At 47.1% G+C, this 26,962-nt stretch overlaps 3 protein-coding genes across 4 annotated transcripts in view; 1 reads left to right on the forward strand and 2 right to left on the reverse strand.

The window, feature by feature from the left end:
* The window catches only part of RPS8 (ribosomal protein S8), a 25,765-nt gene extending 6,037 nt beyond the window's left edge, over positions 1-19,728 (reverse strand). The window contains exons 1-2 of the mRNA XM_017824593.1: positions 19,680-19,728; positions 19,437-19,442 (exon numbers count right to left, since the gene is read on the reverse strand). Coding sequence (XP_017680082.1) covers positions 19,437-19,442; positions 19,680-19,728 — 55 coding nt within the window. The remainder of the gene's footprint in view (positions 1-19,436; positions 19,443-19,679) is intronic.
* On the forward strand, positions 1,013-18,285 carry KIF2C (kinesin family member 2C). 2 transcript variants are annotated; one of them, XM_017824617.1, is made up of 22 exons: positions 1,013-1,169; positions 1,277-1,371; positions 3,147-3,248; positions 3,478-3,526; positions 5,268-5,309; positions 6,144-6,263; positions 6,981-7,097; positions 7,505-7,605; positions 7,840-7,935; positions 8,938-8,992; positions 9,080-9,242; positions 9,530-9,620; positions 11,179-11,242; positions 12,377-12,468; positions 12,707-12,849; positions 14,257-14,461; positions 14,881-14,991; positions 15,499-15,566; positions 16,770-16,872; positions 16,950-17,066; positions 17,429-17,564; positions 17,759-18,285. In XM_017824617.1, the coding sequence occupies exons 1-22, from the start codon at positions 1,106-1,108 to the stop codon at positions 17,833-17,835; spliced, it is 2,211 nt and encodes a 736-aa protein (XP_017680106.1). In that variant the 5' UTR covers positions 1,013-1,105; the 3' UTR covers positions 17,836-18,285. The 2 variants fall into 2 exon arrangements, with proteins under 2 accessions (XP_017680106.1, XP_017680107.1); XM_017824618.1 differs by lacking the exon at positions 5,268-5,309.
* Positions 19,729-23,188: 3,460 nt separating the features above from the next.
* CUNH1orf228 (chromosome unknown C1orf228 homolog) lies at positions 23,189-25,947 on the reverse strand. Its single transcript, XM_017824595.1, is given in 5 exon segments — positions 23,189-23,994; positions 24,854-24,972; positions 25,356-25,577; positions 25,579-25,601; positions 25,939-25,947. Coding segments are annotated over 5 exon segments (546 nt in total). The 3' UTR covers positions 23,189-23,821.
* Between the last annotated feature and the right edge of the window lie 1,015 nt (positions 25,948-26,962).

Below are 26,962 nucleotides of genomic sequence, written 5' to 3' on the forward strand. Positions count from 1 at the left end.
GCCCCGCGGCCCCGCCGGTGTCCGGCGCTGCGGCCGCTGCCCCGCCCGGGCTGTCGGGGCCGCCCGGTGTGTGCGCCCCGCGGGGCCGGGCCGGGCCGGGGCTGCGGGGCCGGGAGAGCCGGGCGGGCCCGTGTCACCCTGACGTGTGGGGCGTGGGGCGGGCGGCGGCAGCGTCGGGGAGGGAGGGAGGGGTATACTCTGGTTTCTCTTCAGATCGTATAAATCTTTCGCCTTTTACTAAAGATTTCCGTGGAGAGGAACAAGTACGAGTGTCGAATAATTTTTTGAGGCTCCATTTCGGTGGAGCTATCCCTACATGTGTAAAAAACAGAACTCAAATATAGCTTAATGATTTTCTAAATGTGCACTTTGCCCTTCAGTTTGTCTATGTGCAGTTTATGAGAATTTAAGGTCTGCCCTGCCTGCCAGGTAAACCGTATTCTTGCTGATAATTCTGCCATGTTGATTCAGTACAGTCCGCTCAGTACAGACAAGGTGAGGATTTCTCGGGGAGCTACCCCAAGATGTGCGCCAGAGACTAGGGACCCTGTCCAGAAACTTGCCCCAGGGGCTGGGGACACTGCCCAACAGCCTGCTCCAGTCACGAACCACCCCGGATGGGGGACTGGGAAGAGATGGGCCGAGTGTTAAAGGAATATTCTGCCCCAATAGCTTGGCAGCTTTCCCCCGACCGAACCCAGACCTCCTGGTAAGACAGCAAAGCGCTGGAGGGAAAACCGCTCCATCAGTCCCAGAGAGGGCCAGATCGGCGCAACCAGCTGGAATCTCTTATGCTCGCCTTCAGACCGACAGTGCCTGGGGCGGCCCCGCCGCCCCCGCCCACCCCAAGCCGCGCTCCGATTTCCGCCCCCGGGAGCCGCAGTGCTGCCGGCGCCTCGAGACTACATCTCCCGGCAGGCCCTGCGTCCGACGGCCGACAGTCCCCGGAGGGCCGCGGGGTGGGGCCTGCTGGGAGATGTAGTCCCGCGGCGGCTCCCGGCAGCCCCCGCGGCACGCCGGCGCGCGGGGTTTAAACCGGCGGCGGTTGCCGGGCGGGTGTTTCGCTGCTGGGGCGGGACGCGGGTCCTGTCCCGGTGCCTGTGCCATGGACTCCCGCCTGTGCCGCAATGTCTACCCCGGCCTCGTCGTTAACATCCAGCGGAGCAATGGTGAGGGGTGGGGGGCAGGGAGTCTGCGGGGTCCCGTCTGCCTCCGCCCGCGGGGCTCCCGGCGGCGTGGGGCGGTCGGGCTGGGACTCAACGCCGGCCTTTTCCAGGTTTAATCCATAAGGCGACGGTGAGCGCGGTGAAAGAGGAGCAATGCTCCGTGCTGGTGGAGTGGTCTGAGGCCGGCATCACCAAGGGCAAGGAGGTGAGTGGCAGCTGCCCGCGGTCCCTTCCTTCCCGGGGCGCTCCAACGCTCCCGGCGGGATGTGCCTCGGAAAGCCCGGGCTCATGCACGGCCCGGCTCGGCTCTGCCCTTCTCCCCGCTGGGTGGGCAGCGCTTGTCCCACGCTGCTACCGCTGGCTCCGTGCTGTGCTCGTTCTATACGTAATTAAAGCCACGACACTGATGTGCCAAGGTGGGACGCGAAAGCTGCGGTGCCCAAAGCCTTTCAGAGGGAGCAAGGGGGTGTTCGACCTCTCGCTCGTTTTGAATGTCCCGAAACGCCAGTTTTTCAGCTCTGTGGGCTGTTTGTTGGCTTTCTGTGCTTTCCGATTTCCCTTAAAACGTGCCATTGCTAAAGTACCACGTTAAGAGGGCTGGGTTTGATTTCCTGAATCTCTGCACTGATATGAAATAAATACTATGTGAGATGAGATGGGGTTGGGGCATTTGAGGCTGACGTAGCTGAAATACTGACACTGAACAAAATCTCCCCTTATCACTGAGCAAATGTACTTTTCCTCCTGGTTCCCCTGGAAATGTGCACTCTGGAGTTCAGTGAAAATCTTAAAAGTTGCTATTGGTTGGTTCTTTGAAATCAAAGGTATGCATATGCCTGCTGCATTCAAATATAAACAATGTGAAAAATTAGATATAATCGCTGGCTAAATTTCATGTATGTGTTAGGATATTAAATCTTTATGAAGATTCTTCAAAATCCAGTGATTTTTTTATGTGCCTATGAATATACACTGTGTATGTGCTTACAGACACTTAGAAATTATATTGTCCATGTACATGTTTCTGAGCTAATTCACTTTCAAATTAGCTGCTAACCGCTTCCACATAAACCAAATTTTGTAGATTGCTTCACTTATGCTAAAAGTAGTTTCTTTGCACTTTACAGAGCCTACTTGTTTTTTTTCTCTTTTTATGGACTCTTATTTAAGTAATTTGGAAGTTAATTGATTAGTTAAGAACTTCCTGGAGTGGTGCTTGTGTTACCTCCTTAGGCCAATTCCAGTCATAGCTGCTGCAATACCAGAACTTTTTGTGCACGAGTGCTTTCAAGCTCTTCAGTGGGGAAAGGTTTGAAAAACGGAATGGGCAGTGACTTGCTGCATTTGTGCTGAGCCTGCCCTTGGCTGTCTGCCCCTACTCTGCCTGTGCCAGGGTACCCTGGTGAAGGCAGGATTATTATTTCAGGGGAGGGTTAGTCAGGAGGTGATAATTGGCCCCAGGTCCAATTGTTTGCAATAGCAAGTGAAGATGCAGGTGAATTAAGTTACGGATTAAATGCTGAAACCTTCTTTTCCTAAAGTCTAAGCAGCTCTTTGACGTTTATTTCAGTAAGTGCAATCACACAGTAAACACTTAATGCTCTCCTAGCACAGAAGTCACAGAGCTGCTGAGATTTACTAAGATTAGCAGCGAGAGATTAGACCAGTGGATACCAAATGGGCTTTGCCCATCTCTTCAGAAGTGCTCTATGGCACCTGCAGAGGTGTGTGGTGTTTGGCAGATGAGGGTAAATGGCTTAAGTAGCACATTTCACTGGCATATTTGCATGTACCAGACTATTCCTACCAGAATAGGAACAGAGCTACTGTCTTGCCCTTCCAGGCAACTTTAACTTAACATCTATCAGATGGTGGGTAAGGTTTGTTTGCCTGTACTGAAAGCCAGGATTAGGAAAAAACCATGTGCTGAGCGGTAGCAGCAATATTTCACTCTGTAAAACCCTGCCTTTGCTCTTGTAGATTGGTATTAATGATGTGATAGCAGTAAATCCTGAATTATCAGAACTACCCGCTGCTGATGTGAAGGAGAACGTCCCTTTGCAAGACAATGTAACTGTACAGGTAAGTGCTTTAAAATAATTTAGTCTCTCCTAAGGTACTACAGTGTCAACAGCATAGGTCTTGTTATTTATAATACCCTCAGCCTTATACTCTGAGGTGTCTAACGTGCCTTTTCTGTCTCATAGTTAGGCTTTGGTCAGAAATTCTTGTTGTATCAATGTTGCCCTGTAGAGCTGTGCTAGGTGTTTGCTGCTTACTCTGATTGCTTACAGTATTCATTGTTTTTCAGAAACAGAAGCGTAGAACAACCCTTTCAAAAATTCCTGCTCCACGGGAAGGTGAGCAAGTGTGTTTTGTTGTTTTTTTTTTTTCTTTCCTCTGCTGTATCCCTGTGGAACAGTGCTGGTCTTTCATAATATTCTACTTTAGTGCATCATAAGGCTTCTCATTCGGTGCTAACAAAGAGGATACCACCTCATACCAATGTTTTGGACTCCTGTGGGCAGCGACTTTGCTGGCAGGTTGCTGTCCTGTTCCCCCAAGCCGGGGTTTTTTGAGGTGTTGTCCTTTTCTGCAGCATTGCTGTAGTTAACCTGTGCTTTAAATGCCACTAGACAATTAATGCTGCAGAGAATTTTAAAGTTCCTTATGGAGTTTTGCAAATGCCACAAACAACAGCAGTTAAGTGGCAGTTATTAAGATTAAAGGTGTCAAAAGGAGAGTGGAAAGGACACAAAAGAAATAGCGGTGACAAATTGATGTCTCATCTTCACACGGTCTCCCTAGACAATAACTAGAGCTTTATGCTTGGAGACGTTTCAGAGCAGGCAGCCAAAGTGCCAGCTGGTGTGCCCCAGCTCAGAGATTGCATGTCAGTACAATGTGGTGAGCAAAGCCAGAAGAGAAGATAGAGATGTCAGTGTGGGATTGCTAAGGAATTGTTCTTCCTGAGGTGTCAGGAGTCAGAAAACTCCCATGTTTTCTACCTTCTTTTAACTTATTAGTTGACTCTTTTGGCGTTTTGAACTGCAAGTGGCAGCATTTACAGGTCTATTTGTAATACACTACCTGATGCTGAGGTTGAACGTTTACTAATTTAATTATTCTCTTAAAGTGCATAGTTAGCCAAAACTTGTGCTCCTCCATACAACTGAGCTGTAAACAAAACATCTGGGCTTGTCTGGCCTTTTCTGTTGCATGCAATGCAAGACAGGGAAGCTGGTCCCAGAAGACAACAGTATAAATCCCCTGGCATGGGAGAGGCAGGAGTAGTCCAAAAAGCTTAATGTGTAAAGAGCTGTTCTGTACCAGAGTATCCTGACTTTCCTCAAATTCAGAGAACTCCATAAATTTTGTGAACTGACAAGTAAAATGATGCAGTAAAGTCATGACTGTCTATAGTCAGGTCAGTTAATGGAGCTGGATAGCCAGCTGGAAAAACAAAGGTGTGTTAATCCAGTCACTGACTGATGGAAAGATGTCCTTGCAAAGGTCACAGCTCTCCTGAAGTATAGAATCTGAAATACCTGTTGCCTGTCCTACTGGAGGTCCCTGAAGAGCTGCTCAGAGCACAGGAGAGAAGCAGTGTTTTCAGTATTCCTGGAATAATTTTTGTTGTTATAACTAGCTAATGCCCACCAGTGTCAGAATATCTGTCCTGTTGCAAACCCTGCACTGCACCAATTAGAAAGCTAACACTGGCTTCAGACTTGCTCTTAGACTAAACAAATTAAAGAAGATCAGGAGGTGTCTGCCTCCATCTGACCCAGGAAATGAGAGAAGTAGAAGCACTGCTTTCAGAATCCATTAAGAAATAGGTATTGCCTCAGTCCTACAAATCAACAGGAATTTTGGAGGATGCTGAATATCCACACATACCAGAATCACTCAAATCAGACCCATTTAGATGCAGCAAATTCTCCAGTTAATCTGCCTGTCCAGGAGCACCAGCATTTACAGAAACAGTACTGCTGTGTGTCTGATGAGAACAGGTCTGGGCATGTGTGACAAGAGCAAATGGAATAGAAATGCCATTCTTGAGTATAATGAAACTGATGCTTTTTGTTTCTAAAATTGTAGCAGTCGCACCTAATGTCTCTGTAGATGAGCAGAAGATTCCAGGTAAAGAGTTAACAGACAGAAGCACTGAATTTTGTGGGTATGGTTCTAAGGAATTTTATTCAAATTTTAAATGAACACTTGGTTTCAAACAGATCTGGTGTCCTTTGAAATCATGGTGATTAATTCTGGTAATTGCTAGTCATGACAGGTGAAGGGAGTTCCATCTTGCACATCGTGATCTCTTTTTCATATAAGATTTGCTTTTTGGTTTTTTACATATTTTTTGAGGGGAATGTTCCAATCCTTCCCCTAGGAAGCTTTCCAGTGGACTTGGTCTCAACAAAAAAAATACCCTGGCATGTGACAATGGAGACTTGCCTACAAAAGGACCTTTTTCAAAGGTTTTATGTCGTGATTATACAGAGTCTTTCAGCTGAATTCAGTGTTATGGGGCTCCCAGTTCACTGTGCACCACACACAGTCTGTGTGTGGGTGCCCTGAGGGTGGGTGGGCACGACCCTGCCCACCCCAGTGCCCTGTCACCATCACAGAGTTAATTCACAAGTGTGAAGTGCCCTGCAAGTGTGAAGCTTCAGAGGCTTTCCCAGCTCTGACTTGTAACTTCCTCCTTCCTAAGTATCAAGATGCTGCAACTGCCATAACCTTATGTGAATCCTTAGTGGTATCTAAGAGAAATTCATTGGAATTGTGAACCTCGAATGAACTGTTTGCTTTTCTATAGTGGTGTATTTTCACCCACCTGCACTGCTTTGTCCTGCACTTTGTTATTGGAAAAGGTCCTTTTAACCACACCTTATTCCTCACTGTTCTGCACTTTGTGAGCACTCCATCAATTGCAAGTGTCTGAGTGTCCCTGGATTCCTGTTTCCAAAGCTGTGCGTGGCCGTTCCAGGATGTCTGCTATCACAGAGCCTCAGTGCAGCCTCCAGGAAGATGAGATGGTGGTAGATCCCAGCACTTCTGTGCAAGCCAGAAAATATTTGTCGGTTCCTGGTGAGTGGAGAAAAAGCACAGTGAACTCTCACTGTGAAACAAGGTGTGTGCATTTAGTTAGGCAAACTGCAAATCCCAGGGGCATGAGCAACCTGTACTCCTTCATAGATAACACAAGAGACCTAGAGGTCTGCCACTATGCAAATACCCAGAGCTCCTACCTGAAGGGGTTTCCAAAGGACTTTGGAAACAATGCTGTGCATAATGATGTACTTTATCAGCCAGAGAGCTGCAGTTGTGCATGTTGGGTGGATGTGGTATCTGTTCAATGTGGGACTGGAGTGGGAAGAGAAGTGCCTTAATACTGCTGACAACACGCTCTGTGAATATACCAGTCACAGTTTTACCTATATGGGTTGCGTAAAGCAGAAACTTGAGCCTCCTTGAATTATGAAATTCTAGTTATTTTACCAGGCTACCCTATGAATAGCTGAGGGCATGCCTTGCATGTTAAGTTCTGCAAAAACATTGAAATAAGAGGCTTGATACTAAATTCTTCTCTAATTGGTGAGGCCTTGATTTGCAGCATTGAATAAAAGTTGGTGATTGGCAAAGAATTTAAAAGTTTACTCGCACATTTGCCACAGGTTTTAGCTAGTTCTCTCTCCTGATCTGGATGTTGAAGAATGCTTGTGGTCCATGAGGCTTTACAGATTGCAGAATCATTCTTGATCTTTGAGATTTAATTATTGGTTTTGGTCTGGCTTCTTTCTGCAGCTGGCCGAACCAGGGCTAGCAGGCTGGGCTGTGTTCCAGAAGCCTCACTGCCAAGTGTAAATGAAAATACAGAGAATCATCTGCCTGCTGCTAGAACGAGCACTTCAGGGAGCCCAGGTACCAGGGAGCAGTGGATAAAGACTGACTCGTCAGTCAGCAATGAATCACTATGTGATTGCTGCTTTGTATACTCCGAGACTAAAGCTTTGAAAAGGTGACTTTGGCAGCAAGATTGAATATCTTGAGTATTTTTTTATTAAAAATGTGTAACTCTGTTATACTGGTATTGCCTCAGAAGTGCTGCCTTTGCTGTAGAGTGGTAGCGTGACTTCCAGGGCAGTTTCCCTGGTAGGTAGATCTGGTTTGGGAAGGAAGTGCTGCAAAAGTCATGACCATCCTTCTGAAGATGATTGTTTCCTGTACAAGTTAGTCTGCCAGCAACCTGGAAAAGCTGAAATATTTGTCTTGTACTTTAAAACCTAGTATGAAAATTTAGTCCAATGAACTGTTTTCATTTTATCTAGTTCGGAGAAGATCTAACATTGTGAAAGAGATGGAGAAAATGAAAAGCAAGAGAGAAGAAAAAAGAGCTCAAATCAGTGAAATCAGGATAAAACGAGCGCAGGTACACTACAATACACCTGTCAGGGGAAATTCTATGGGACAGTGTACCACAATAGCTGAAACTAAAACAAATGTTCTTATGAGGTTGTACATAAGGATGGATTGATTCTAGTTTCAGAAAGTTCAGAATCTTGTGAAATGCTTCTGATTACATACAGCTGACTGCTTAGTAGGTTCTGGGGCTTTTTTGCTGTAACAGATCAATTACCTTCACATCCATGGTTTTTCCATGCAGGAGTTTGACAGCAGCTGTCCAAACTGGGAGTTTGCACGTATGATCAAGGAATTCAGAGCAACTTTAAACTGCCAGCCAATATCTGTAGATGATCCAGTAAGTAAATACTGAGGCTACTAACTGCAACCTGTAGACAGACTTCATTTTGTACTGAAAATTTGGTATTGAGCAGCTGCTATATCACTGCACCTTGAAAATCCTCTGAGCATATTGTGAGCTTGAGGCACCTGGTGGTATGTGTGAGGTCGCTTGCCTTCCCCTTCTAGGGCTAAGCTGCCTTGCTTTACTGTGCATATGACACTAGTGAAGAACTTGCCCTTCAACAGTTATCACACAATGATTTGTGAGCATCAATGTCTTTCAGAGTTTGTAAATGGCAGAGCCATTGTAAGTACAGGCATAATTTAAAATGGACCGTTGCCCTATTACAGAAAGTGTTAATGTGGGTAAATCTTATAATAAGTGATTTTTTAAACTAGGTCAAAAAGTGGAGGAGCAAAAGTAGAGGTCAAAAACTAGAAAAAGCAGGCTTGGTCAGAATCTTCAGCAATTGAAAAAAAAATGTACATATTGCTGTGTGACAGGAGAGGAGCCTGTTACCTTCTGCCTCACCCAGTGGCACATGCACTTCCCAGCTCACCTGATGTGTAGCTGTGCTGCACAAATAGCTTAACTTATTGCATCAGTAAAGAACTCCGGGTCAAAAAAGACCTCTGGGGTAAATGAAAGTATTAATTTGCCTGAATTTGACCATAGTTGCAGTACTGATATCACAAACTTTTCTGGAAGGCTGACTGGGGTCTAAACTTTCTCCTATTTCTGCTACAGAATATTTGAGGCACTTTCTATAGCATAGCAGCACTTCCACTTGATATGTTGGAGAATGCTACATAAAGGTCAATCATTTGCAGCGTTTCTTTTGCATTGAATGCCCTTTAAGACTGACATCCCTTCATGAGAGGGTCTCACCAGTAGCAGAGGCAACACTGATCAGCACACAGAAAAGTAGATGTGAGGGGGGGCATTGCATCTCTCTAACATGAAGTAGGTGTGAGTGCAAGTGGGAAATAATTATTTGTTTTCTTACTTTTCTTTTAGATAGAAGAACATAGGATTTGTGTCTGTGTGAGGAAGCGCCCTCTCAACAGGCAAGGTGAGTGTACTGACCAAGCAGCTCCATCTTGGAGCAGTTTGACATTTTTCATTCTTGTTAAAACTGATGGTGTTTTTCTGTCAACAGAACTTCAAAAAAAGGAGTGTGATGTGGTTACTGTTCCAAGCAAGTGTGTCCTGATGGTGCATGAGCCAAAGCAGAAAGTAGACCTAACCAAATACCTTGACACCCAGACATTTAGATTTGACTTTTCATTTGATGAAACCTCTTCTAATGAAATGGTGTACAGGTAATGCTTGCTGCTTATCAGGAACAGCTTTCAGATAAAAGCAGGGAGCTATGGGTAGATAGCATTCTGGCTTAAAGAAACTGTTACCTGAAATAAGTATTAAAATGCTTTTTGGAGGAAGCCAAAGGACTGAAAAGTCTAAAGCTTGTTTTTGGCATGGCCTTGCTGATTTCCTAAGGATTTGCTTTTATTTATTTTTATTTTTTTTTTAGAGAAACTGATGACAATGAAGCAGGATGTGAAATAATTTGCCTTAATTTTTTCTTTTTTACCTTCTAAATATCCAGATTCACTGCTAGACCTCTTGTAGAGACCATCTTTGAGGGTGGAAAAGCGACATGCTTTGCATATGGCCAGACAGGCAGTGGCAAGACACATGTAAGTTTTTCTCCAAGGTCTCAATTTTTCTAGCTTTGAAGTATTTTAAAGCTCCTTGATGTTGATCATGAGTAGGATTGTTACAAGGCGTTTGGATCTTGGTTTTATTGTCTTAAAGCTTTGTTAGATGTTAACTCTTCTTCTGTAGCTTTACATATTGGTAGGTTTCCTTTGAGGTTTTAAGGAAAATTTGTACTAAAATCCCCCCATAGCTGGCTTTTTAAAGACTTAGGATGTCCTGACCTGTCAGTTTTAGTCATGGCTGTTCCTTGCCTCAAATGGCTGTTGCTTCTTAACACTTGTCTATAAAGTGGGGCTGTTATCCTACGTCTGAGACAAAGGCTACTGCCTATTCTGTGTTTTGAGCTTGGAGGCCTTCCAAAGACTTCAGCAATTATATAAGAATAAGCCTCTTGATGCACATAAACACTTAATTTGTGAAGAGGGCAAATTTAGCGTATTTGCTTTCGAACTACTCCTTCTAGTCTACCAGTTGCAATTTCAAGAGATGTGAAAGCTGTTTTCTGTCTCAAAGGTGACATGCTCTAAATTTTCAACAGCTGTGTTGTCTTTAACATTCTTCTTCTGGGAACTGTGAGGAAGGATCCTCACAGTATGATAGTGGAGTCAAATCTGCTGTCCTGTTCTGCAAAATCCCTTTACCTCAAACAACTGTTGATCTTGATTGTACCAGGCTAACCTGCTGCTCAGGTAGTTGCTGTTTTTCTGGTGTTAAAGCCAAGTTTTAGGCCAGGATCTCCTATTGTTAGTGTTACGTAGTGAGCTGTAGATCTCTTCCTGTAATCCAGAAGAAAATTTGGAAGCTTATAGAAGTCTGAACACAGGCTGCCTTCATTGCACTGGAAAGGGCAGACAAACCTGTTCATCTGAGTTTTGTTACAGGAATAGAACTGTGAGGCACTAAAATCATAGGTGATGAAGTTACTTTCCCTTCCCAATCCTAGGGCAGAACTAGTGCAAGGACAGCAGCCCTACCTTGAGACTGGAGTGTTGCACATTAAACTGGCAGATTGAGCTGTGTTTTAAATAATTGACTCCGTCTCATCTACAGGTTGGTAGAGCAGGTCACTAGAACAGCACTAACTGAAAATGTTGTTGGGATTAAAGGTACCTTGGTCAAAGGAGTTAAAGATATTGTCTGCTCTAAATTTGTATTTTGATGTCATATGTTAACTTTTGCAAGTATCAGCAAAAATGTTACTCAACTTATGTCCTAAGAAATGAGGCTTTGTCTCTTCTGACCAGAGGCTGTTTGGTTGCTCTGTCAAGGCCATGCATTTTCCTTGGAGGAACAACTACTTTGACTCTGCAGCCAGAGCCTTACAGGCATTCAGCTGTTGCTTTGTGTAGTCCAGATCTTCTTTCCGAACTGATAGGGAAGCAGCAAATTAATTTTATCCTGAGTTGCACTGTGTTCTAATCATCTTGCTGACATTGGAGCATATCTACGGTAACTTCCTAGTCTGTTCTTGGGGCTGAGATCAGGTAGGCTGACTTGTTGGTACCACACCTGACCTCTGGCCTTTTCTCTTCACAGACTATGGGTGGAGACTTCTCTGGGAAAATACAGAATGCCTCAAAGGGCATATATGCCTTTGCCTGTAAGTTGATTCTTCTATAGATACAAAAATCAAATTAGTGCTTGTTTTTCTTAAATAGATAAGACCTGGTTTTGTATGGTTATTTAAAATGTGCCCAGTAGAAGACACATAAAGTATTTGTGTTTTCAGTAATAAGTGCTGGTGTTTGCAGGAGGCATGGCTAATTTTTTTTATTGGTTTCACAAAATATTTTCCCTCCAGCCTTTAAGATCCACACTTAACTCACCAAAAGATAACTTGTTTTTGAGGCAAGGAGACGACATGTTCTCTACTTTGGCATTTTCTGGGCTGAACCATTTAATTTTGATTCTTCTGCTTTGCTTGTGTCTCAGACCGAGGACGGTGTTTGGAAAAAAAACTGACTTGAATGCAACACAACTCCATCCATTTCTGATATAAAACTTGTTACACAAAAGGATGTATATGTCAGGTTTCTTCCTGTAAGCGTTAGATGCAAAAAACCTAGCACATACAAAATGATTTCAGAAAACATGCTTAGAAGCCTCCCCTTGATATACTGCCTAGAAAGCACCAAAACCCCTGACCTCTACCTTCCCTTTAGAAAGGCACGTTGTGAAAGCAGTCTGTGCAGCAAGGCAGCTGAAACAGAAGCAACTGTTGGCTGATCTCTGAGAAACAGTTATGACTGGCCCTGAAGGAGTCTTTGCTTTTCAGCTGAGTTTCAAAGTCTGAAGCCTAATTGTGAAAAGTTACAGTGGATCCAGCCACAGGCACAATTAATCTGGTACATTGTCTCCAAACCGCAGCAAAGCAGATGCTCAGGAATGCATGTTTCCTAGGCTTTCTGCTTGAAACACAAACACATGACTCCTTCAGGCCTGTCCAAAACAATAGCAGATCCCAGTGTTCCCCCAGAGCAGTAAGGATTGCTGTCTGTGGGTGACATTAGCAGTAGAAACTTCTGTATTCCCCTGTTTTCAGTCTCTGGATAAGGATGTTGCTGAATCTGTTCTCCAGATGGTAGCTCAGCACTGATTTTTCACAAGCATTTGTTTGGATGACTGTCATTCAGCTGCTACAGACACTGCCTTATGGCTGTGCAATATTTGAAAGCAGATCAAATAGCAACTAGAGTGTGTTTTAAACCAGTTAACTTCTGCCCTTCTTCACTAGCACAAGATGTCTTCCTCCTCCTAAGTCAGCCCAGGTACAGGAGTCAGAATCTGGAAGTCTATGTGACTTTCTTTGAAATATACAATGGAAAGGTAAGACTTTATTTTTAAATCTTGACCTGATTGCTTTGGTTGAATATTTCATAAGTAGCTGAGCCAAACTTACTATTTTCTATAGTTCTATGTATTCTATTGATCTTAGTGTGTGTGGAATTGAATTGGCAGGCTACGATAAAGGTGCTGTTTCTTTATAGTTTGTATAAAGACACTGCAAAATACTTCCAAGGAGACCTTGTTCAGATTTGCCTCAATCTCGTTGCCTGAAATATAGGTGTTTGACCTCTTGAATAAGAAGGCCAAGCTTCGAGTCCTGGAGGATGGCAAGCAGCAGGTCCAGGTTGTTGGTCTCCAAGAAAGACAAGTTGGCTGTGCTGAGGATGTCATCAGAATGATTGCGATTGGCAGTGCCTGCAGGTTTGGTGCCTTGAAACCACTAAGAGTGGTCATGTCCTCTTGTATCTCCACATCTAGAAAAAACATATGATGTCTGGTGCTGGTGCTTTGAGAGTTAAACAGAACCTTGTTTTTCCCAGTAACAGGCACCTCTGCATGAATTCCAGAAGGTGGTTACCCAATAATGGGGTGGGTTCAGCCTGGCTGCCATAAAGGAAAGTCAGAGCTCATCATTCATATGTCCTCATGTAACTCCAATGAGAGAAACTATTCACATGAGGACATGGCTGCCTTTGTGCTTTCTAGGAGTATCAGCTACTTTACAGGAATACAATTAGCTCCCTATGGGCTTGTCAGATCAAGTAACAGCAGCTGGCATCAACCACAGTTGCAAAAATGCTTTGGCTTAACTGCAGACCAGATGAGCTTATTCCAATGACAACAAAAATGCTGCATGTCATTCAGGAATCTTGTCTAAAGAATCCTTGAGAGCAGGTGCCAAGGGACAGCTGTAGGCTTGGCATATCATCCTGGCAGGAAAGGCTGTGGTTGGGGCAGCTCTGCCTTTGTACTGGTGTTTTTAACTGGGAGCTAAAACCTGTATTACCAAACCTTACCTGTTTCAGTTAAGTTGCAGCAGCTGTGGAAACATTACTAGGCAAATGAGAGCTCCTTGGCTTCTGTACTGCACTGCATGTGCAGATATGCACATCCTGAAAGCTCATTCAGCACTCTACTGTGCATCCTGTTTTGGCTGGCAATTCAGTCATGAACTCTTTTTTTAGCCTTGCTTTAGGACGACCTCCCCTCCCTTTCCCTCATCAGTAGGGATCCAGGTGGGACAGTGAACCTGCCAGCATTCTCAGAGAATAAATTACAATGAAGGTCACAGGCAGGTTTAACTTGAAATGCCAATCTGTGCCTTTGCAGTGATGGGACAGGTGCAGCTGCACAGCAGAGGTGAAGTGCCAAGCCAGCTTGGCTGGAGAAAGGGATTTACCATGACTGTAATGTGCTAGAACAGCTAATGCTGTTTAGTGGGAAGCTTGGCTGAGCTTACTATATAATGGCAGATGCATTAGGAAAATGACAGTGGCTGTGCTGAAGGTGTGACTTCCAGCTCCAAGTGCCTGTGAGGCATTAGCATCAGAAAGGCATTCCAGTGTAGGCTGGCTGAATTGAGCCAAGCAGCTTAAATAGCCTTACATCTCTATAACCAGGGTGCAGGTTCATATTTTTCACAGCAGTCCTGTGCTCTTGTATCAGAAGTAACTCCATAATTCACACAAACTTGAAGTATTAATGTGTGGGATAAAACCTGGGAGGTTAAACAATTTAATTGAATGGCTGCAGGTCTTGCCTAGTGCTGTCAGGACCCGTTGTCTCCCGTGACACAGTTCTAATGCTTGTTTGCCATCTTTGCTGTAGGACGTCTGGGCAGACTTTTGCAAATGCCAGCTCTTCACGGTCACACGCCTGCTTCCAAATCATACTGCGCCAAAGAGGACAACTGATTGGCAAATTTTCCTTGGTGGACCTGGCAGGAAATGAGAGGGGTGCAGACACAGCTAGTGCTGATCGGCAGACACGAATGGAAGGTGCAGAAATCAATAAGAGCTTGCTGGCTTTGAAGGTGAGCTAATAGGTCAGGGAGCAAGGAGTGATAATCCACGTATGGATTCTGTTCAACTCCGGGGTTATCAGGAAAAGAACAGCCAAGAAAATATTTAGTATGTGAGCAAACCTGAAAATGGGGTATACTTCCATTTAGAGTGTTTCCAGGAAAGCAGTGCAGACTTGTCAGGCCAGACACTGGTACAGCCTCATTCAAGTTGTCTTTTTTTTTTTTCACATATGATTTTTTTCACATACCTGCTGTCCTGTGACAGTCAAATACCTGGTGTATAATTTAAAGGCTATGAAGGACTACAGAGCAGTAGATGTGACCATTGTTCAGCCTGTTGGGTTCACCAGCAGCTGGTGGTTGATAGCTGGCAGAGCTGTCTGAGGAGAGATACCGATACTGCGTTCACAAGACTTATCTTTTCTTAGGAGTGTATCCGAGCTTTAGGGCAGAACAAGTCTCACACCCCTTTTCGGGAGAGCAAGCTGACCCAGGTGCTAAGAGACTCTTTCATAGGAACAAACTCAAGGACCTGTATGGTGAGTATGCATGTCAAACAAACTGCTTATGGGTTCTGCAATTTGACCAGTACCTGCACACTCTCCTAGAATGAGCAGATTTTGAAGTCAGAAAGCTTCAGATCTCTCAAAAAAAAAAAAAAAAGGAAAGTCATACAGTTTCTTCACAGAAACTTGCCCATGGTGACTGAGATAATAAATTGGTGAGCTATGCCCAGTTCCCATAGAAGCAGAGCTGCAGAAGACACTTTCATACAGTGAATCTGTAGGAGAGTCTGGTGTGCTCTCAAAGGACTTTTCTTCCTGTGGAGGGTGAATCACAGTGGGTGTACACAAAGCAAGTGGAAAGTTTGATATAGGGCTCCTGGCATGTCCAACAGAAGCTATAAAGAAAAATGGACTTTACAGACTGTGTCAACTCTGACCCTTTGTCCTAAAATATCCCAGCTGTGTGGTGAGATCTGTAGAACCATTAACATGAACAAAAGTCAGATGTGAGAGTCACTGAGGTTTCTGTTCTGTTTGCAGATAGCAATGATTTCTCCAGGCATGAATTCGTGTGAGTACACCTTAAACACGCTGAGATACGCTGACAGGTAATGGCCTTTCAGACCTGGGGATTCTAATCTTGCTGCAAAAGGTGTTTTGGCTGCTTTTACTCTGACCTTTGGAATCTCAAGTTCTTTTGTATTGTTTGTAATGGCAACCTGGAGGTTGGTTGTTAGGAGCAAATTATCTTAGAGCTGTCACATGAAACTAACCTGGGTGTTTGCTGTGTGAGACACAACAGAGATGTGTAAAACCATGAGTAATGCCTCCTTTCCTCAGAGGAGTCTAATCTCATGGTAGACTCTGGACTACCCTGGTTCTTGTAGGGAGTTTCCTCTGTCCTGAATGGTTACCTCCGTGCCCTTTACTTTTTGTAGTACTTGGGGTCCTGTCTGTAAGGATGTGCTAAGAATGTGTGTCACAAATGAGTGTTTAGGTTACTCGAAGAATCACTGGCAAAGGTATCGGTAAAAGCAGGTTTAAAAATAAAGTGAAAGTACAACATTGTTTGTTGGCAAAGTTCACTCTACTACTTACTAGGCAGTAGGCAGTTAAAGCACACAGAGAAGAATCAGACTAAAATCAACCTAAAATGATCTACATGGAGGCTGGGGAATGGAAAAAGGGGTAAGGATGGGAAAACAGTAAGGATAAAAAGGAATAAGGAAGACCCTCCTGCTGAGTCACAAGGTTCAGAGTGGACCCCCTTGCCAAGCTTAGCCCTGGACTTAACCAATGGTTTAAGTCTTAAGATTCAACCACACTTAATCCATAGCCTAATTGAAACAATTTAACAAAAGATTCTATAAAATTTACTCTAAGCACAACAATAACTCACAGGCCTAACTTACTTATGAATCTAATGTACTTAAGAATCTAAGAGAGCAACCTTCACAGTATATTTGCTAAAGCACACTGGCACACACTCTGACCTGAGGGACTGTGTACAAGGTGTATGTACCACCTGCTGTGAAGGGGCTTCAGTCCGAGCTCAAGTGGTGTGTGACTGCCAGAGTAGATGGTTGGACAGGAAAGTTTTTCCTTAATGCAAACGTCTCTTGGCTTTCCTTCCCATAGTCTTTGGGGGTATCTGCCCACGTGAGCTTGTTTGGGGGGTGGTAATGTGCAGTGTTTTAAGTGCAGCTGAATGTCTCTTGCTGAGCACTGACTGATTGGAGCAGCTACTTTGTGATGCTGTAGCTGAGAAACTGCTGGAAGAAGAATTTGAGTGACAAATCTTCTTGTTGCAGAGTGAAAGAGCTCAGCCCTCATGATGGAGGTAGTGACATGCAGAATCAGATGGAGACTGAGGAAATGGAGACTGGTGGAGAAGGCTTGGGTCTTCAATACAGTGTACGTGTGTGCAGTGGGCTGAAGAGAACTCAAAGCTGGGAAAAACTTGCTGTTCTTACGTGTGCTGTTTCTTTCAGTTCTCCAAGGATGAGGAGGAAGATCTCTCTCCCCACATGTTCAACTATCGTGAGGCTATGACTCAAGTTAGTGAACGGGAGGAGAAGGTTGTAGAACAGCTTAGAGAACTGAGACAGGTATGTGGAAGTGGCAAGCCCAGCCCAGGCTGCCTTCTACATGTTGATAGCAGCTTGCCTTGTCTGAGCCAAGTGCTGCTGGGGAGGCTCTAGGCTGCAATGTACAGTGCTGTTACTTTTTCCTCACCACCAACTTTTTCCTCTGGTTTCCTGCCCAACTGGTTAAACTGGGGTGTTTCAGTGCTTTTTGGCCTGCTGGATCCTCTTCCTCTCCAACTAGCAACTTCTACTTGTTGCTAATGAGCACTGACTGCTCCTGCTCTGCAGAAGCTCAGCTCTGTTGGCTGGAGTGCCAGATGTGAAGCAACTAATTGAATTTCCAGAAAGTCAACTTCTCATTACTGTTATCCCTGTAAATATAGAGAATGATGACAATGATGAGTGAAGTTGACTACCTCCTGGGAATCACAGAGAAACCCGACTATGATCTCGAGACCTTTGTGAGCAGAGCTAAGTACTTCGTAGAGGACGGCTCAAGAAATTTCCTCAGCGTTAGAGGTATGTGAGTGCCTGTCTCTGACTAGCACTGTCACTAATGCTTTTCCAAAGACCTGAAAGTAACCCCAGCATACCTTTGAGGGTTTGAGCACCCAGTCCTTCTGCATAGCTCTCAGCTCTGCTGAAAGGGATAGCTGGGCTGGGAAACTCAGCTTCCAGGTCAGTCACCCTGTCACTCCTATCTTCCTTTACAGAAACACTGGATGCCCTGGGGGCTGCCATGCAACTGGAGGAGCAAGCTAGCAAGCAGATAAGAAGGCAGAGGCCTTAGTCATTACAGCAAAATCTGGTTCACAAGCAGTCTTTCACGCACTTGTCTTGTCTTGCATGTCTGTCAGTGGTTTGTGTCAGTCGTTTTAAATGTGGTAGAGTGTCTGCAGGTCACGTGTGCCCAAGGGCAGTGAACACGGCAGCCTTTTTCTCCATGGCCTGTATCAGGGGACTCAGCAAAGTGCTAAAATGCACTCACTACAAGGCTTGGGGAGGAAGCCTGAGGGTCTGCAGTCTCTGCCTGAGAGATGCCTGGCATCTGGCCTTTTGCTGGTGACAGTGGTGTCCCCTAATAGAACTAACACATGTATAGTACATAACCTTTCCAGATGTGCTTGAAGCACTGCAAAAGTGTTGCAAGTTTTGCTTTTCTAGAAACAAAATGGACTATGTGATTGTAAAACTCAGTATTTTAAGAAGTTGAATAAATAAATGTTCTTGGATTTAATTATCTTCTGTCCTATAAAATATATTTCTTGCTGATTTTGGTAAAGTCTAACAGCCCTAAAGACTGGCTGGTTGTATAGAGAGGCTGATTTCTTGGATGAAGTTTTTTTCCAAAGTCTTTATACTTGTAATGTTTACATAAAAATCACTTGAAATAAGTTTTGTCTCTTAATTTTGAGATCTTGCTGGGTAGAACTTGCCTAACATGGGGGAAGCTAGTTTAGAGGGTACCTATCCTCCTATATAGTGAGTGGCTCAGCTATTTTATCAGGTAAGTAGGAAGGGCCCTATGAGACTCGTTTGTACCACTGGAGCTTATGTAGGTTTTGAAGATAGTCACAGGATCTTATTTTATATTTCTTCATGTTTCCCATTTTATGCCACATAAAATACACAAAGATGTTCAGCAGCCCCCCAAAATCTGTATTTGAGGGCAGAAGTGCAAAGCTGGGCCCTGGCCCATGTGTGCAGTCTGGGTACTGGTGGGTGTATACACCCTGTCCTCTGGGAAAGAGCAGGTTGGGGAGATAGATGTGAGACATGTGCTGCTGCCTGCTCTTTCCTATTTGTTCAGCTCAGGCCAGGGGTTGTCTTGGAAAGAACAAAACAGGCCTGTAGGCTCTAGGTTCAGCAACATTGGATGCAGCTATGCAAGCATCAGATCACAAGGGGAGCCTTCTACTACTATTCCCTCTTTGAGCTGTCTTCTCCCTCTGAAAGTTAAGGGTGTAATTTCAGTGACAGTGCATCCAGCTCTGCACTCACCTTCTCTGGACTGCATCCTTGCCATGTCTCTGGGGATGCTGACTAGAGGGGAGGCCAGTTATTCAGTCTGGACTGGATCCATTTTTGTGTGCCAGGTTTCAGGACGGGCCTGGAAAAGACAGCAAAAGATCTTTGTGGGATGTGGGCAAGCAGTAGTCATAAGCAGCTAAAGAAGGAATCCCTCAACCCCAACAGGATCCTTCTCCACAGCTGGGGAACTTTGTGATGAGCAGTTTAGATACTGGGGGCAGTGTGGGGCTGAGCACTCTGAAGGTTTCTGAACGGTCAAAGCTGACCTGGATCTGGGCTCTGCCTGCATCATACTCATATGGCACATCCAGAGTAAAAGAGCTGTTATGCCCTACTGAGTCTGGACTCAGTAGGGATTACCCAGCCCTTCTCTGTGATGCCTGGGTGCAAGAAACAAAGTATTGCCCCTTGTTTGTTCTACCTCCCCACCCTGGACTTAATATTGTTTACTAATCTGTATATCTAATGCAGGAGCCAGAGACCTGATTTCTAGGCCATCATGCCCCTACCCTGGATGGGGGAAGACGCACACAACAAATGGAGTCTGGGCCTCTTGGTGCAACCCTAATTGAAAATGCTGTGTCCAGCCCTAGTGGCACCAACAGATAGGAAGAAGAGTCCCAAAATAAACAAGAAATGTTTGGCTGTGCATGGATTAGCAATCACTGTTTAATGATTGGCAAGAGCTTCCTAGTGTTCATTGAAGTCTGGCAAGTTTCTTGTGTGACCAAAAAGAACACAGGATTCAAACACCACCACTGTTACTTCTGCATAGACTGGAAGACTCTCCATGAATGTCTCCCTACCCACCAAGAGTTTTCTGTCATCTGCTTTTGCAGGAAAAGTGTTCTGACAGCACTATCTTGTGGACACTATGGGAAATTCACACTGAATGAACAGATTTTAGCATAAATTGCTGACTTTCCTTAAGTATTCTGCAGTCAGTTGTGGACACTAGGTTTTCTAATGGGTGGCCGATGTCAAAAAAGGGTGTTGCACAGGTAATGTGGAGAATACAGGGGCCACGAGCAATGCAGCACCATTCAGCCCTGTGTGGGACCTAGATTGCTTCTAGGCCCAGCCATAGGAGGTGACAGCATGCAAGGCCAGAGCAGACTTCACATCTCCCTGTAAATAAAACTTCAAGCCAGCTCCAGTGTCAGTAGCAGGGAGCATCTGAGCAATGCTACCTGCAGGCAGCAACTCTGCCCCATTCCTGAACACACTCACCCCTGAGCAGCTTTGTGCTGGAGAGCTGGCACAGCTGGGGTACTCAGCCCAGGGAGCAATGCCAGAAAGAGGGGTGAACCCTCTCCGGGAGGAACATGTCCCAGTCCTTTCCTACCCAAAGGAAGCCAAGTCTCTAAGGTCCCTTCCATGGTCCTGTAAATTTTGCTCCAATGTCTCACTCAGTGACTTTTGTGGCAGCCAGGGTGAGCCCTGCAGAAGATGAGGGACCCTGAGAGAAACACCCTGCTGGTTGCCCTGGCTGGTCACAGAGAGCTGTGTGCTTGGGGACCGTGGTGAACTATTGTACCTTTGGCAGTCTCGTCGCAGCAGGTAAACGCTTTCCTCCTGGGAGGGGTTAATAACGAACCAGGACTTGAGCAGGGTGAGAGATGCATAAATGGACGACACGGCCCCGGTGACGGATGGTGGAGCAGCAGGAGTAAGAACCTCCATCACAAAAACATAGCCCCATGACAATCACATTTAGAGCTCTATTTTTTTCACATGTAGGGATAGCTCCACCGAAATGGAGCCTCAAAAAATTATTCGACACTCGTACTTGTTCCTCTCCACGGAAATCTTTAGTAAAAGGCGAAAGATTTATACGATCTGAAGAGAAACCAGAGTATGCCCTAACTTTCCCCCCTGCACATACGTAGTCTCAACTGTCTCTCTATAGCTCATGGCGACCCCGCGACCCCCCGGTTCCACCCTCCGCTTCCCCGGCCCGTTCACCCGGCAGGGACTGGCCCGGTCCCGCACCGGGACCAGCGGCCCCAGAGAGCGGCGGCACCGAAAGGCTTTACCGGGGCTGCGGTACCGGGCGCGGTGCACCCTGGGAGGGCAAATGAATGAATACTAATGATGCCGCGCGCTCCGGCGGGAGGGGGTTTCGGGATACGTGGCCGGGAGCTCCTGAGCTCGCCCTTCACCCCCGCCACACTTGCCCAGGCCAGCCACGGCCTGCCCCAGAGTGCCCAAGGTGGGTACACAGATCCTGCTTTCCTAATCCAGGTGCACAGAGCGCAGCACGCCCAGCACGGGCTCGTCGAGGGCACAGGGCACCTCTCCCACCATGTCCTGGGGAGAAAGGGCAGAGTGACAGGGACAGCCTTCACACAGTTCTCCAGGCAGTTCTCTTCCAGACACTGGGGCTGCTCAGTGCAGCCCCAGTGCCAGGGAGACGCACACAGCTCCTGTCTGGGCAGGAAGGATTGGCACAGATGCAAACACTTCCCATTTCTCCCCACAAGGCTCAGTACTCACCTGCACGACCCTGAGCATCAGCAGAGCCCGTGCTGGGCCTGTGGAGAGGTACAGAGCAGCACGGGTACAAGGTAGACCTGGTTCTGGTACTTGGGATTGCCATGGCCTGAAGAGTCCAGCAGAACCTGTGTGTCTTCTTGACCCTCTGCTTTGTTGAAAGAGGCCAAGAACTTGGTGAGGTCTGGTACCCCTATGCAGAGAAAGAGATGCCAACTCATGTGCCTGGAGGAGAATAAGTCACCCATCTCAGCTGTTTCACTGCCACCCCAAGAGAACCCAGNGGAGGTGCTAATGAGGAAGAGGAGGAGGAGGAGGCGCGGGCGGAGAGGTGTGGGTGAACTCCGTGGGCACCAGCCCCAGTCCTGGAGCAGATCCCTTCTCCCCACGGTACGGATCGCGAGGGATCATTTCCTCCGCGGCTCCGCATCGCAACTTTGTAACCCGACAATCACTCTCACCGCGCTGAACGCGTGTGTGAAAGATATTTAAATAAGCTCTCTCTGTTTTTAACCAAAATAGGGGCAGCTCCATCAAAATGGAGCCTCAAAAAATTTCTTGACACTCGTACTCGTTCCTCTCCACGGAAATCTTTAGTAAAAGGCGAAAGATTTATACGATCTGAAGAGAAACCAGAGCATACAGATCATATTTCCCGCACATGCACCCCCCCCACGACGCTGCCCCAGAGGACACGGCGACCCTCCCTCCCCTCCCCTGCCGCCTCCCCCAGCTCGGCCCCAGCTCCCCGCCCGTTCCACACCCCTGCCCGCCCCAGCCCCGGCCGGGCTCGGAGGGGCGGCTGTCGGCGGGACCGGCCCGGCGCTGCCCCCACTGCACCCCGGGTATGCTGATCGCGCCGTGCTGGGGAGGCCACGCCCGGGGCTACCTGCCCTGCTGGGGTGGGCCGGGCCCGGCGGGGACAGCGAAGGGAAGCGGACGGGGATGCTGGAGGAGCCCGGCTCCGGTCGCACGGTTTCCTCGGCAGCGCGGCGCAGAGGCTGAAAGTCGGCTCCGGGAGAGGCCGCCGTACGCCTCTGCCACGGACCGAAGGGAGGGGGTCGCGGTAACAACTGGGCTCCTCCGGGATCCTCCCAGGTCGCGCCAACAGCGCCGGAGCGGGGGCCCGGGCGGGGCTGGAGCGCCCGGACAGCGGGGCAGGTTCCCGGCTGGCCGCTTCTCCTGGAGCCCGAATGCAGCCGCTGCGCTGCTCCGCCCCGAGCCCCCCCGGTCGCTGCCCAAGTTCTAATGGGACAGGGGTGATGAGGGGGCTGCCCCGGCCGGGGCACGGGCGCTGCGGAGAGACTGAGTACCGGGGTCAGGGTGAGCACCGGCGCGGAACCGACCCCGCAGCAGACACCGCTCCTACCGCTGGAAAGGGTGATAACTGTCCCTGTCGGCACTACAACCCTACAAACTGAGTCCAAATCTAATACAATTCTCTACCGATATTAGTTTTTCTATTTTTAACCAGAACAGGGTCAGCTCCACCGAAATGGAGCCTCAAAAAATTATTCGACACTCGTACTTGTTCCTCTCCACGGAAATCTTTAGTAAAAGGCGAAAGATTTATACGATCTGAAGAGAAACCAGAGTATGCCCTAACTTTCCCCCCTGCACATACGTAGTCTCAACTGTCTCTCTATAGCTCATGGCGACCCCGCGACCCCCCGGTTCCACCCTCCGCTTCCCCGGCCCGTTCACCCGGCAGGGACTGGCCCGGTCCCGCACCGGGACCAGCGGCCCCAGAGAGCGGCGGCACCGAAAGGCTTTACCGGGGCTGCGGTACCGGGCGCGGTGCACCCTGGGAGGGCAAATGAATGAATACTAATGATGCCGCGCGCTCCGGCGGGAGGGGGTTTCGGGATACGTGGCCGGGAGCTCCTGAGCTCGCCCTTCACCCCCGCCACACTTGCCCAGGCCAGCCACGGCCTGCCCCAGAGTGCCCAAGGTGGGTACACAGATCCTGCTTTCCTAATCCAGGTGCACAGAGCGCAGCACGCCCAGCACGGGCTCGTCGAGGGCACAGGGCACCTCTCCCACCATGTCCTGGGGAGAAAGGGCAGAGTGACAGGGACAGCCTTCACACAGTTCTCCAGGCAGTTCTCTTCCAGACACTGGGGCTGCTCAGTGCAGCCCCAGTGCCAGGGAGACGCACACAGCTCCTGTCTGGGCAGGAAGGATTGGCACAGATGCAAACACTTCCCATTTCTCCCCACAAGGCTCAGTACTCACCTGCACGACCCTGAGCATCAGCAGAGCCCGTGCTGGGCCTGTGGAGAGGTACAGAGCAGCACGGGTACAAGGTAGACCTGGTTCTGGTACTTGGGATTGCCATGGCCTGAAGAGTCCAGCAGAACCTGTGTGTCTTCTTGACCCTCTGCTTTGTTGGAAGAGGCCAAGAACTTGGTGAGGTCTGGTACCCCTATGCAGAGAAAGAGATGCCAACTCATGTGCCTGGAGGAGAATAAGTCACCCATCTCAGCTGTTTCACTGCCACCCCAAGAGAACCCAGCATCACATCCCACTGGGAGTGTGGCTCAAAGAGCCAGGAAAAAAAATTCTCTGCCCTTGTCAGGAGCCATGCCATAAACTGGAAAAACAGCTGGCAAAATTCTCAGCTGGTTTAGGTGGCCAAGGAAGGCCCTTCTGCGCGTGTTTACGGAAGCAGAGTCTGGCACTGGAATGCCAAACAGAGCTGCTAAGGATCCCGCTGCTGATCCTACTGCTTCGTCTTTATTGGAGGAAGCTGTGACAGCATGTATCACCCCATGGCCTCTGACAACATCCTCCAACTACAGAACTAACAGGGTTTGGCTTCCACTGGCAAGGAGAAAAAAACGGGAAAAAAATGTTGTAATGCTCTTTCAAAGATAGGAGCTGCAAAACCCTCCCACCCCAGAGGGGAACTCTGGGAAAGTTTGCAGTAGGTGAACACTGCAGGTAAGAATAGAAACTGTTTTGTGGTTTTAACGGGAGGAATTGCAGCCAGCAGGGCAGCAATATTGTGCCAATATGACTGTGAAGAAAGTGAGCTTGTTAAAAAATGAGAGGGGATGAAATGCAGGCACTCAACAATAGCTGAGACTCTGAACTCCTTCCAGCCAGACCAGCGCTGCAGTGATCTGCCATCTGCAGGTGGAGGGGTGGGAGTGGCTCAGCACAGCAAGGAACCCCGGGGGTCAGAGGTCAGGGAGAACATCCTTGCCTGAATTAAAACAATTCCTATATAGATGGATGCTGCCTACTGTAGCTTTCGCAAATGAGCTCCTTATACTCCCTACCAGCATCTGCAGTGAGTGGCAGCAGCTTTACAGATTCTTCTTTCAGGTGGTTCAGCCTCGGTATTTCCAGGGGAATTGAGGCACCTCCGATCTCCAGAAATTCAGTAAGGTATCTGTGGCTTCAAGGATAGAGGGAACAAAGCCAGAAGTGTCTCCTGCCTTGGAGCCCATCTTCCTCTGCCAGCAGGCCGTGCTCCTGGGAGCCATCACCTCCTGCCTCGCTGCAGCAGATGGAGGTCTGAACTGGGCACTGTCTCTTGCAAGAGAGCATGGATCTTCCTCTCACAGGCAGGCAGAGGCAGCACGCTCATCCCAGTGCAAGACAAACACTAATTCTACATTCCTCAGAGACAGGTTACATGGCTTTCCTTTCAATTTCATCTTTAGATAGCCAGGTTGTTTTTCAGACCTGCAGAACACGGCTGGATATGAATGTCTCCATGCAGAGCTTATTCTTTAAACTAATTTTTGGTAGAGAACTTGCCCCTCTTCTCCATCTCACTACCACACAGCACCTCCAGCTGTCTGAGGAAACAGATATGCCATCCTGAGCCATGCTGTTAGGTGAGCCAGGAACAAACTGGCTCCCTGGGAGAACTCCGGCTCCAGCTCTTGTTCTGCCTTCCTTTTAATGAAAATGTCCAGGATGCAGCTTCGAGCAACTTTGTGGGCACTATCCCATTCATGCAAGAAAACCATGAGCTTCCTGATGGCTTCTTGCTCTGACAGAAGTCAGGATCTCTTCTGCCTAGAGAAAAATAAGAAAGAAGTTTAAAAAGGGCTGTGAAGATAGAGGAAGGCCGTACTAAGGAATTACTATCAAAATCACATTTAAAATCTCTGGCAAATAATACTAAAGCTCTTACTAACCATTAATTTAATCTCATTTTCCCTTATACTCATGTCATAGATAGGAAAACTGAGGCAAAAGGAGAGTTCCCAGTATGTCTGAAGCTGCACAATGAATCTGTGACAGACTTGAGATTATTTTCCGGGGCAGGTGGTTTCACTACAGGAGCTCTCTTCTCTGCTCTGTTAATAAAGTCATTTTGATGTTTCCCATTACCCCAGCCCTGGTTTCTCACTAGCCTCATGATATGAACACTGCATCTCGTATCTGACCTGCCAGGGAATAAATAGGGTGAAATGAGAGCAGAAATAGGTATGGATTTATGGGGAGTGACAGGGTCAAGGGGGCTATAAATGCCTCTTAGCGAAGCAGTGCAGCCCTCACTCACGTGCTGGAGTGACAGTCATCTGGACTGGGCCCACATCCACCCCAGGAATATGTGCCTGGCCTTGGCAGGAAGAGTGCTTTGGCACCCTTTGACGTGACAGACATTTACTCGGGTTTTTTCCTGACTAATTTCCCAGGCATGTTTTTAAACAATCTAAGAAAAGCTAAAATGATAAAAGCTACAGGCAAGAAGGCAGAAACCCCAGAAACATCCTGTGTCAGCACTTCCTTCCATCCCTTCACACAGGTGTTAAATAAAGCAACCCACATCTTGCCAAATTTCTTTGGCACACTTTTGGCTCAGTAAGGTAACCCCTATTCCAGCTTGACACATGTGAAGGTGTACTTTGTAGGGAGGTGAAATGTCAGGGATCAAGCTCTCCATTTGCTCAGGTAGGTGGCAATCCCACCGCTGTGTATGTGTTTGGCTGGAGGACGCTGACCAGTCCCAAGGAGTTAGACACCAGGATCTGTGTCCACACACAGATACAGAAGGAGGGATAAGGTTGCCAACAGCTGCATTGACACAGGTGCCTTGTCCTCCACCAATCTCTATCAACATGCCTAAGGATAAGAAAGGAGTTCTCACCTTGTCTAATGCACTTCTTGGACTTCCTGCCCAAGAAAAGCACCATTTTAGGTTTAAGTGTGGTTTAGGAGAAAAAAAGCTAGAACGACACACAGTCTTTGGATTTCAGAACAAGGAGTTTCTTTCAATGTAATACAAATCACCAAGATTACCAATTCCCTAGCTACAAAATTCTTAAGTCCTTTCTCCTGGAATCTGGAGCAAAATTCCAAAGCAGCTCCAAAATATCCCCAAGATACTTGCTCAAAAGTAACTTTTTATTCCTATTATCGGAGCCAGACTG

The sequence above is a fragment of the Lepidothrix coronata genome, unplaced genomic scaffold (assembly GCF_001604755.1).
Source record: "Lepidothrix coronata isolate B3197 unplaced genomic scaffold, Lepidothrix_coronata-1.0 Scaffold112, whole genome shotgun sequence".
Taxonomy (NCBI): domain Eukaryota; kingdom Metazoa; phylum Chordata; class Aves; order Passeriformes; family Pipridae; genus Lepidothrix; species Lepidothrix coronata.